The sequence below is a fragment of the Eretmochelys imbricata genome, chromosome 1, assembly GCF_965152235.1.
Source record: "Eretmochelys imbricata isolate rEreImb1 chromosome 1, rEreImb1.hap1, whole genome shotgun sequence".
NCBI lineage: Eukaryota > Metazoa > Chordata > Testudines > Cheloniidae > Eretmochelys > Eretmochelys imbricata.
In genome coordinates, this window is record NC_135572.1 from 56,810,606 (window position 1) to 56,823,001 (window position 12,396).

The window sequence follows — 12,396 nt, forward strand, 5'->3', positions numbered from 1 at the left end:
ATTCTGATGGGAAATAAGGTGTAAATTTGTTAACAGCAGAGTAATTAACCATTGGAACAACTTACACAGGGTCATGGTGGATTCTCCATCACTGACAACTTTTAAACTGATTGGTTGTTTTTCTAAAAGATATGCTCTAGGACAGGAGTTTTCAAACTTTTTCTTGCTGAGCCCCGCGCCACCCCACTCCCCCCCCGGCGACCATGCTATAAAAACTCCATGGCCCACCTGTGCCACAACTGGTTTTCTGCATATAAAAGCCAGGACTGGCATTAGGGGATAGCAAGCAGGGCAACTGCCTGGGGCTCAGGGCCCAGAGCTTCAGCCCCATGCACTGGGCCTTTGGCTTTCTGCGCTGGGCCCCAGTGAGTCTAATGCTGGCCTTGCTTGGCAGGCCCCCCGAAATCTGCTTGTGGCCCCCCACTTGAGAACCACTGCTCAAGGAGTTATTTTGGGGGAGTTCTGTGGCCTATGTTGTACAGAAGATCAGACTAGATGATCACAAATAGAACCTTCTGGCCTTGAAATCTATGAATCTATTAAACAAGATGCAGCACAGACCGTTGTAACAGATACTTTTTGCTTATAGGTAATACAGGAAGAATTCAGCCACACTGTTATACATAAAAAAAGACCATCAGCACAGCCTGCAGCCAAGTTGGTGCAGGGTAAGTCTTGTTTTATGACAGAATAATAATAAAATACATACTTATTATTAATTAACGTTGGTTCTAAACTAATCTTAATACTATCCAGAAGTGAAGAAGCATGATAATTACTGGATGGACTTACCTTTTTCAGCAGTTTTTAATGTGACTTGCACATCAAGGGTTTGATTTAGCATCGCTAATATAGGGGCTGAGAACTTCACCAGCAGAGGCACTCCACCCTGGAGGGAGAACAAGCATTGTTTATACCACTGTCCTACCCAGGTATTCCACCAGCGAAAGGCAACTTCCATTGAAATCCAGCTCACGATAGAAGCTCAGCTGGTGGAAGCTGCCATGGGGATGTGCTGAACCAGTGGTTTAAAATAACTTTTGTGGTTAAACTTAATATAATTTACAAAACTGAGGGACTGCTATCACTTGCAGCTACCTATAGTTCAAGGCCACTGTTGGAACAAGTGTCCTTTCTTGGCTCTACCAAGGTACCACAGTCTTATCCTGCAAAACATATGCTATTGCAGTGCTGCACTTTTCTGGGGCACAGACCACTATTTGTTTTACGTTACACAATGATTTTGTCATATGAACAAATGCCCTTTAAGGAGCACTCCTTTCTCACCACCCACAAGAAAAGTCAATAATAATAATTATTTAAAAAACCCAAACATACGTTTGGACTAATTAGTGCACATGCCTAAACTAACTGAACACATACTCTTTTTGCTGTAATCCTTGTTCTTCCTCAACTCATCCATTGCATCTGTCGTTAGAGTTTAAGGTTATCTGGGCAGGGTCATTGTGTTGCTATGTATTGTGCAAAGCAGTGAGCACACTTTTGTGTACTGTAAAAATAAATAATAATAATCTCGTTTGTACTTGTGGCACAAATACAATTTAATTCAGAGCTGAAAGTCATAGACATCTCAATAGTAACATGACAGGTACATTGTATTATTTTGTCAGCTGACAGCATTTTGCAAAATAACATAAATTAGATCAAAATATGAAAGACAACAATGTTGGATTTGTAATTGACATCCAGGGGTAAGTCAGGTATATATGCCTGATCTGTGTTCTGTGTTCTTCAGTATATCACAGATACTCCACAATGTTACTTATGGAAGAACAGAAGTAAATTAAAACAAATTTTCAGACATAGATATGGTTGGCTTCTTTTTTATTTGTTTTTTAACTTCTAGGAATTGTGGGTAACATTTTCAGGTGTTCCAGAGTGACTTAGGAGCCAAGTCCCAAGTTCCAATGAGACTTAGGCACTGAGGAGCACACGTATCACTGACTTTCAATTAGATTGATGCTCCTTGGTGCCTAAATTATTTTTGGAAAAAGGGACTTGGCTCCTAAGTCACAGAAGCACTTTTGAAAATTTTATCCATAAGCTTTGGTCCTAGCTGCAATGAATCCCCCAGTCATGATACTCTTTGCAGCTGACAGTCCATACTCAGGAGAAACTTAGGACTATACTAACAGTCTACTTCCTTCTCACAAGGGCACCACCTCTCTTCATTAGTGTTGAGGTCTTTGCAGTGGCACTGACCGTGGGACTCAAATTGGAGTGGCTTACAGTCCTCATTTACCTGGGGCATATATAAATTGAATTCCTCATTTTGCTGCTCTTTTTTCTTATAGTTCTGAAGAACTATGTTGAAGTTTTGTCTGATGGTTAGAGGACATGACTGAGGGCCAGATTTACAAACGTATTTTGGGTCCTACAGGTGCAGCTAGGCACCTAGTGGGATTTACAGAAGTGCCTAAGCAGGTTAGGGGGCTAACTGCATTGAAATCTGGCCCTGGACCTCAAAACTACTACATTCTATTCTTGAATCTAATACTGAATCCCTGTGTAACCTTGGACAAATCTCTCTGTGCTTCAGTTTACTTATCTGTAAAATGAGTGAAAGAATACCTACCTCACAAGAGTGTTCTGAATCTTAATTAATTAATGCTTTCAAAAAGCTTTGGACTCTTTGGATGTAAGGCATGAGGTGAGGTGTACAGTATTATTATTATTATTAAGGTGGAATATAAAGGCCTTGTCTACATTACAAAGTTTTGTCGACAAAAGTGATGTTGACGCTCAAAAATTGGCATAATAGAAATCAGTATGTCATGTTCACATTCGCTCCATTGGCAGAGCGTGTCCGCAATTGGGGCACTATCATTGACAGTGTAAGCAATGCACTGTGGGGTACCTATCCCACAGTCCAGCTCGACACCTTCTGTCACTAGGTGTTGTGGGAAGGTGGAGTGGATTGGGTCACATCTTGGGACCGGGCTCAATGTCCCGTGATACGTTGCTTTCTGTCTCAGCATTCCATGGGCTTCTGGCTTTCTTTCGCGGCATTTTTCAATGGCCCTTCTTTGCTGTGAACCCAGGCAACTTTGTGAGAAGGGATGGATCCTGCACTGCTTTCCTATGCTTTGATAACTGTCATTAAGACATCATGGATGGCAGTGCAGTTAATCGTGAAGTTCCTAACTGAAGAAGACTCCCAGTTTCCTGACATGCTGTGTGATATAGATAGGAGCAACTTTAGACTGCTTTTGGCATTCACAGAACAGCTGTAGAGGGCAGACCGTCACTTTTGGCCTCAGGAAACAAGCACTGAATGGTGGGATCGTATCGTCATGTAGGTGTGGGATGAAGAGCAATTGCTACAGAACTTTCAGATGCAGAAAGCCACCTTCCTGGAACTGTGTGTGGAGCTCGCCCCAGCACTGTGGCGGAAGGACATGAGAATAAAAGCTGCCCTATTGGTAGAGAAGTGTGTGGCAATTGCCATGTGGAAGCTGATGACTCCAGACTATTGGTCAGTCGCAAATCAATTTGGAGTCAGGAAGTCAACCGTTGGGGCTGCATTAATGCAAGTGTGCAGGGCAATTAATCGCATCCTGCTACGAAGGACTGTAACTCTGGGAAATGTGTGCTGGCTGAGTTGGGGGGGCATGGAAAAAGAGTTCTGAATGTGCTGCAGGGGAGGCCAAGCATGGATCTGCTTAGTCTTCAGCATTATTAAGGACTTCAGCATCTGCGTTTGCTCCTCCATGACTTTAATCATCCGCTCAGTAGCGTCCTTAACAAACTCCTGATTTTATTTTCTGTTCTGCCTTTCGGCTTCCCTTCGCTCTTTGCATTCCCTTTTCTCTGCATTGGAGCACCGCAGTACCTCCCAGAACACATCATCTTTGCTCCATCTTTGATGCTTTCTTATCTGGCAGAGACACTCATCCAGGGTGTGTGGGGTGTTCCTGAAGGCCAAATCTGCTGAAGCAGAAGGAACAATGCACAGAAGCATGATTGTTAAATTCACGCACAGATTTGAAACATTTCAGTTAAATACACCTTTTGTAACATAACAATCACTTTCTCACTGACCCTTGGCAAGCACATATCTTTGTGAACACCCAAAGCATGCTGAGTGTTGGCTGGGTGGGTGAGTGCTCTACATGGGGAAAAGAGCACTCACTCTGCAAGGGTTGTGGTGCAGCCAACTAGGGAAAACATCCTAAAATTCTCCCACACTTTTCCACATTGTAGCAGATATCTCACTGCTGAGGGTAAGCAGGGAAATGAGGGTACATCTACTACATGCTTGTGGCTTCCGCCCTGGTCCCTATGCTGCTCGCCTGCGTGCCGCTTTGGTCCTTGCACAAGTGATTGCTGAATGGCATGGGAAAGTTTTCTACAATGGGGGAAGGATCAAAGCAGCTCTGCCAAGGAACCTTAGGCAGAGGATTACCAAGTACCTCCAGGAAACTTTCCTGGAGATCTCTCTGGAGGATTCCTGTGAGATCTCGGCATGGATCAACACCTTGTTCCCCTGTACTGATTAGCTACACAGGGAAATGTCCAGCTCACAGAAACACAGCCAGCCATGTACATTTCTGTACCCTGAACCCACTTCTGAGCTACACAAACCAGAGCCACTTACCAGGCATCTCCTCTCCTGCTTCTTGCTCACCGGAGAGCAACTGCTAAGACTGGCTAGACACCTCTGGAGTGATGAACAGTTCCTGGCTGCCTGGCCCACTGGGCAACCCTGCTGGGAGCTCCGCATCGTCGTCTAACTCCACCTCTTCATCAACAATAAGAAAAGGAGTACTTGTGGCACCTTAGAGACTAACCAGTTTATTTGAGCATGAGCTTTCGTGAGCTACAGCTCACTTCACAATGTCATCCTCCGGGTTAGACCCTCTTTCCGCTGCCTCCAGGCCCGCTGAAGTATCCATGGGGCTCTTGGCGATGGAGGTGGGGTCGCCACCGAGGATAGCGTCCAGCTCCTTATAGAATGGGCAGGTCTTAGATGCAGCACCGGAGTGATGGTTTGCCTCCCTCGCCTTGTGGTACGCCTGCCTCAGTGTCTTTGTCTTTGCTCTGCACTGCAGCGTGTCCCAATTATAGCCCTTTTCTCACAAGCCTCGAGCAATCTGCCCTTAGGTATCCAGATTCCTATGGCTCAAGTGCAGCTGGGACTGCACAGCCTCCTCTCCCCATATACTGTGCAGATCATAGAATCATAGGACTGGAAGGGACCTCGAGAGGTCATCTGGTCTAGTCCCCTACACTCATGGCAAGACTAAGTATAAGATCCAGCAGCTCCGCAGTGGTCCAAGCAGGAGAGCGTTTGCTGCGATAACCTGCCATGGTCATCTGAGAAGATGTGATAAGACCTTCCAATGCCAAGCAAACAGGAAATGGAGTTTCAAAAATTCCCGGAACTTCTAAGGGGGAGGGGTGGATAGTTGTTTACCTGGCTGCGGGCCAGTGGAGTTCAAACTGCATTGTGGGACATCTCCTGGAGGCCAAATAAAGTGATTAAAATCAAGCGTCATGTTTACACTGGCACTTTGTCGACAAAAATTTTGATCAAAAAGGCTTATGTCTCTCATCAGGGTGGTTTTATTTTGTCACCAAAACAGGGCATTTTTGCTGCCAAAAGTTGCATCACAGTGTACACATTCACTGTTTTGTCGACAAAACTTTGCAGTGTAGACAAGGCCAAAGGGATATGTATTAGACAGTTCAGTGTGTATTAGACATATGCACTTTATTACAATTTATAATTATTATGTAATAAGAACAATAGGAATAATTACCATTACAATTATATTTTTTTATTGTTAAATAAGTTCCTAAACTTCAAAAAGTGAGAATCCAGGACCATCATCCTCCAAGATCCAGGATGGTGGCACCTGTCAAGAAACAGGAATTATTACATAGTAATGAATGGAAACCTCCTTCAAGAGTCCAGCAACCTATTGCCCAGGTACTGTGACTACAAGACTTACAGAGCTTTATTCCTTTCTGAAATGTAGTCAGGTTGAAATGGAAGAAATCTGCTTTTTAAAAGACTATTTTGGATTATTGGCAGGAGTGCATTTCAAAATATTTGGCAATGGAGGCAATGAAACTGAGTCTTTTCCCATTTGAAGGATATAAGGCTTAATTCTGCTCTCAGTTATACTGGTGTAAATCCAGAGCAATTCAACGGACATAGTGAAGTTGCTCCAGGTTTGCACTGGCATAACTGAGAGCAGAATTCGGAGCACGGTGTTTTTCTTATTTAGGCAAAGTTACAATATAATTAGGGCCCTACCAAATTAACAGTCATGAAAAATGCATCACGGACCCAGAAATCTGGTCTCCCACCGTGAACTCTGGTCTTTTGTGTGATTTTACCCTATACGATACAGATTTCATGGGGGAGAGCAGTGTTTCTCAAATGGGGGTTCTGACCCAAAGGGAGTTGCAGGGGGGCTGCGGTATTGCCACCCTTACTTCTGCACTGCCTTCAGAGCGGGGTGGCTGGAGAGCATTGGCTGCTGACTGAGGGACCAGCTCTGCAGGCAGCAGTGCAGAAGTAAGGATGGCAATAGCATCACATGCCATCCTTACTTCTGCGCTGCTGCTGGCGACGGCTCTGCCTTCAGAGCAGGGCTCTTGGCCAGCAGCTGCTACTCTCCAGCTGCCAAGCTCTGAAGTCAGTACTGCTGCCAGCAGCAGTGCAGAAGTAAGGGTAGCATTACCGCAGGCTCCCCCCCCCCCACACAATAACCTTTGCGATCCCCCCACAACTCTTTTTTTGGGTCAGGACCCCTACAATTACAACACTGTGATATTTCAGATTTAAATAGCTGAAATAATGAAATTTACAATTTTTTAAATCCTATGACTGAAATTGGTAGGGCCCTAAATATAATGTTAACATATTATGTAACTATATAATACATTATGTTACTTATTTAGGATCAGGTTAATATTCAGACAACCTGGCTAAATATTCTGGCTTGTCAGTTGAGGAACCCTCCTCTTCTGAGTATGCTAGAAAAAGTGACCAATTTCTAAGTACAGTACCTATCCTCTTCCTGGCACTTCTCTTATGTACGTACTTGTGTTTTTCCACTACAAGGACAATCCATATTTTACCATTCCACAATTCCATAGAAGGGGAAGGCGTGCCACATTTTTCCAATAAAGTTCAATACAAAGTCTAACTGTTAAAAATAAAAAAAAGAAAATAATTTGGTCTGTTTAAAATGTAGCTCCTTTCCAGAGCATTAAGTAAGCCTGTCAAGGGATCTCTAGGAAGCTGGCTTTTTGTCATGAGATTAATCTTTTTAATAATGTATTCCTTAAACTGTAATTCCTGGACAAAAGCACTACATGTGCAAATATGTTTTGCTTTCCCTGCAGCCTCCCTATTAGCAAAAATATGATGGATCTAAACTGGAGTCATATGCCATTTATAGAGTAATTTATATTTGTTAAAAAAATCTTTGAGCTATACAAATTGAAGATGTATATCCCCTTTCTCAATTTCTTTGTCCAAATCCCTCTCCCATCTTTTCATCTGGGTTGTTTTCTTATCAGCATCTTTTTCTATCAAAATTGTATATATCTTAGAAATTAAACCTTTTGTTCCACCTTGCTCCTGGGTAACTCCTGAAATGTAGTTAAAGGTGTAGATAGAGCTGCCTCATATCCAAGTTTCACAATAAAATGTGTCATAATAAGCCAGCCCTGGAATTCATTCAGGGCTTCAGAGCAATGTGAATAAAATGTATTACAGTGGCTCTAATGTGTCTAGTTTATAGGCACAAAGAACTGTTGGCTGACTCACAATGAGGAGAGCCTCTGAATAAGGAGAGTTGAAGTAATGGGTAGACAGGAAAGGACCGCAGTAAGAAAAATGTGCTTCAAGAAGCCTCTAGATGAGGTGTGAAAAGGTTAGGGGAAGTTGTCCTAGTGTAGACAGCTAGTATTATTACCTAACTGAGAATGGGGAGTGGGAATGGAACTTGCCTTAAAAATGTGACTAGTGCAGAGGATAAAATCTAGCATCCAGCTTATCATGTCTTGGGTTAAGAATGATCATTCATTACCTTTGAAATTTCATCCTGTTATATGTATTTTCAGCATTGGCGCTCCAGATTTAAGATGGCAGAAAGGCCAGAAGCTGCCAGAGTACATGGACATTATGGTCATTACTATGATAAACTTGACAACTTGCAGAAGAGACTTTATGTACAAGATGACCTTTCTCACATCAACCAAAGAGTCGAGGAATATTATAAACAGAAAGGACAAGTTGCACCACCCCCACCTGAGTGGTAAGCCTTTTCCCTCAGTTTAATTACTGAAGAATCACCAATATCTTGACTCCTCAATCTTTTTGATCATGTAGCAATGTTGAGCTGTAGAAGTAGTCACGCATTCTGTGTTGTTCCTTTCCTGCTCAGCTTTTGATGTAGTTCTTGTATTACATATGATTCAACAAGAAAAAATGAAATGCCCATTTCTATCTACCCAATTCAACCTAGAGATTCACTTCTGAATGTATTTTCATGACATTTGAAACTGTTCATTGTAGAAACTTGTCCAAGATCTCCGTGCAGCTCCCAGTCCAAATACTGTGGGAGAAATAAAACTACCCTTATCTGGACATGTGCTTTTTAATTGGTAAAGGCTGTTCTTCCCCTCTGTCCTGCCACCCCTACCTCAAATGCTCAGAAGGCTCTAAACCCAGCAGAACCAATGCAGTTCTCTTGCCTGGAGATTGGGGTTAGGGTAGGCCACAGAGAGATTTCCTTCTGCAGAGCTTATACTATAGCTTCCATAGAAAGGTTCCTTTCTCCTGCAAGTTTATAAACTTCACAGCCTTCCTCATTCAGGCCCCACAGTGGGAAGCGTTCTCCTATTTCTGAGGCTGCCTGTCCATTAGTCACAAATGGATGGGTTCAAGAAGCATTGCATAAGGTAGACCAGGTTAAGGATTCAGGGATGCCAGATTTAAATAGTGGCTTGTTTTGGAGGCTTCAGTTAAGGTAGGCTGGGTCATAAGGTTTTGGTCAAGGAAGGCAGGGTTGGGGATATCTCAGTTAAGGATGACTGAATTTGGGATACCCGGTTTAAGGATGATTAAATTCAGGATAAAGAAAAGGAGTACTTGTGGCACCTTAGAGACTAACCAATTTATTTGAGCATGAGCTTTCGTGAGCTACAGCTCACTTCATCAGATGCATACCGTGGAAACTGCAGCAGACTTTATATATACACAGAGAATATGAAACAATACCTCCTCCCACCCCAACAGCAGGAGAGTGAATTTGTGTGGGGGGGTGGAGGGTGAGAAAACCTGGATTTGTGCTGGAAATGGCCTAACCTGATGATCACTTTAGATAAGCTATTACCAGCAGGACAGTGGGGTGGGAGGAGGTATTGTTTCATATTCTCTGTGTATATATAAAGTCTGCTGCAGTTTCCACGGTATGCATCCGATGAAGTGAGCTGTAGCTCACGAAAGCTCATGCTCAAATAAATTGGTTAGTCTCTAAGGTGCCACAAGTACTCCTTTTCTTTTTGCGAATACAGACTAACACGGCTGTTACTCTAAATTCAGGATGTTAAGGACAAAATAAGTTGAGCCTGGTTCTTTGAATGACAGTAGCATTCAGAAGGCATGATGCCAAATAACTGAGGACCAAGGAACCTACAAGTGACTGCTGATGGTTTTGCAACTAAAAAAGAAGAAGAAATTCTATGAAAACCCCCTGCTAATATAAAATGAGAGTGTTACAGGCACACAGAAGTCAGAAAATGAAACATTTTGGATTGAACATGGAACTTTTAACTCTTGGTTCTTGTGTGAATGTATTACAAACCAGTATTGTTTTTAATAACATGTTCATATACTATTTCTCAAACTTCAGAAGATTGGTATAATTGATGGAGGGGGGAGGGCAAGGGATAGCGGTCAAGTGAATATATGGTTACTCAATGGTACATTCTTTATACATTTAGCACAGTATAAGTAGAATTCAGGAAGTAACTTCTGGTAAACAAATACATTTCTGGGTGTGTGTATATATAGGGAGCTTCCATGTTCATATAATTTGCTGAAAGTTGTAAACAAAAATACCATAGTTGAATGTCATTGTGTTCTGTCAGGCCCGCAGAGTATCTTCAAAGACAGCTCGAAGCCCAGCAGTACAAGATGAAAGTGGAAAAGCAGTTGGTAAATATAAACTGAATTATAGAATACAATCACTAAAGTGGAAATGAGTGACAGTCCAGAAAATGAACCTGGTCTTTCTCACATCAAAATATAGTGCTGACAAATAGGGAACTCTGCTGTAATGTTTTAATTGATGTACTCCGCAATTTTCTTCTCAAGGTTTTACTTTTTATTGTAAGAAAAACCTCCTAATGCAAAATACCATTGTAACTATTTCTTCCAGAATTATGTACTGTACTTATGTCACTTTTGACTGCAGTGTGTGTGTGGGGGGGGAAGTCAGAAGAGAAAATCTCTAAATGGAAATTCCTTTGCTCTGGAAATGATCTTCTGCATATCAACAGGGACTGCGACCATCCTCTGCTGACCCACATCATAACCAGATCCAGAAGCAGGAAGTGATGGAAGAGCAGCTCAAAGACCATCAGAGGGATCTGGCTAGAAGGAATGAAATGAAAGAAGAGGTATAAGACATGTTCATCTTAGTTGGCCAGAGCCATTTTATTTTACTAATTGGCAAGTATACATTCCATTTGTCAAAAACGATACTCTTTCTCCTGTCCACAAGTACAGTATTAGGTGGATTCATATGTAGGTTGTATAGCACTGCCATCACCTGGTAAGGTCCTGGTACAAGAAGCTGATTTGAGTAACAATAAGAAAGAGCACAGTCCTGATTTTGATCTCACTTCCTTTGAAGTCAGTAGAATTACATTGTTGTAAAAACAGCATGAGAGGAGAATGAGTCCCCATGTGCACAAACCAAAAGATGTATTATTCTCTTAGTTTTTGTTCCCAGTTTCACACTTCACTACCACATTTAGAGGTGCTACTTACGCGATATATTGTTATCAATGGAGGTTACTTATATTTTTTATATAAACTGTACTTGATTCTATGATGCTTTTGTATGATTGATAAAACAGTAATAATATTTACTTCTCATATGGATACACAAAAATTACATGCTAATGTATTTAGTTAATAATAAACTGATTTATTAAAATAAATGTAACTACAATAAAATAATATTAAGGTAGAATCAATGTTATTATATATAGTTACACAGATAATTTGGATGTCCATGTATTATTTTTTCTTAACCAGTGTTGTTTCTAAGGGAAACTGCATGCACGATATTCTAAACTTGGTGCTGTTTAACAGGAATACCTGAAACAATTACAGAAAATTCGGCAACAGTACCACAGTGATGTAAAAGAACTTAGATTCAAAGCAGGAGCACTGCAGGTAACAGCTCCCCCCTGCACAGTTCCAGAAGTGTTCATTTAAAGCCAATATCCAATTTACCCAGTAACTGAAACAAGCATTTTGTAAATATATCCTTTAGGAGAAACCGCAAATAAAAGACAAAACCTATCTTGTGAAACAAGGGAATTCTGGGTGCCAGCCCAATCCAAAAGATACTCCTGGAAGAAGAGAAGAACCAGTCCAGGTACCAACACTGTATAATAGAGTTTGAACACATTACCACAAACTAACTAAAGTACAATAAGTTAATGTGATCCTACACACCTCTAGTCTATTTCTCTGAGAACTCTGAGAAGTAATAGTCAAGGAAATAAGGAACACATGAAAAATAACTTACATCTGATAGAGTCACTTTTTACTGCATGTGAGATTTTTATTTCCCTATGTTTATTTTATGTCTAAGCCTGAGAATTTTCTCTCTTTTGGTCCTGGTTTGTTCAGGTCAATGTTGTTTCTCCCCAGCTTTTACTGTGGTGTACTTTTGCTTTATTTAAAGAAATCTGTTCCTTTTTTCATGCTTTAAAAGTGGCATGCAGTGGAATCCACTCACAGGGGCAGATCTTCATGGGTGTGGATGACTCCGTGCAGAGCTAGCAGGTTCAGTTTTGCTGTGAAGGAGCAACACTTGCAGAGGCTGCACAGGGAGTGAGTTAGAGCCAAATTCCATTGGGACTTCTTGGCCAGGAAGAGACGTAGGGCCAGAGGATCCCCTGTAGCATAGATCCTCCACTTCTTCCTCACCAAGGGCTGGCAAACCAACCCCAGTTCTTAGCGGGGACTAGTAGCTGAAGAGTGGCTCCATTCTCGCGTTTCCAGACCCCAGAGAGCTCTGCAGCAGTGAGCTAGCCCAGTTACTTGGGCTGGGGAGAAGATTTTTTGGCTGTTTTGGGAGTTTGACTATTTCTTTTTATAGGATGGTTATCAGG

General features: G+C 41.9%; 1 protein-coding gene across 1 annotated transcript in view; it reads left to right on the plus strand.

Annotated features, from left to right (window-relative positions):
- Positions 1 to 12,396, plus strand: part of NEK5 (NIMA related kinase 5) — a 49,677-nt gene that overhangs the window by 15,839 nt on the left and 21,442 nt on the right. The window contains exons 9-15 of the mRNA XM_077806777.1: positions 590 to 668; positions 5,817 to 5,953; positions 8,104 to 8,297; positions 10,135 to 10,201; positions 10,546 to 10,665; positions 11,366 to 11,449; positions 11,550 to 11,654. Coding sequence (XP_077662903.1) covers positions 590 to 668; positions 5,817 to 5,953; positions 8,104 to 8,297; positions 10,135 to 10,201; positions 10,546 to 10,665; positions 11,366 to 11,449; positions 11,550 to 11,654 — 786 coding nt within the window. The remainder of the gene's footprint in view (positions 1 to 589; positions 669 to 5,816; positions 5,954 to 8,103; positions 8,298 to 10,134; positions 10,202 to 10,545; positions 10,666 to 11,365; positions 11,450 to 11,549; positions 11,655 to 12,396) is intronic.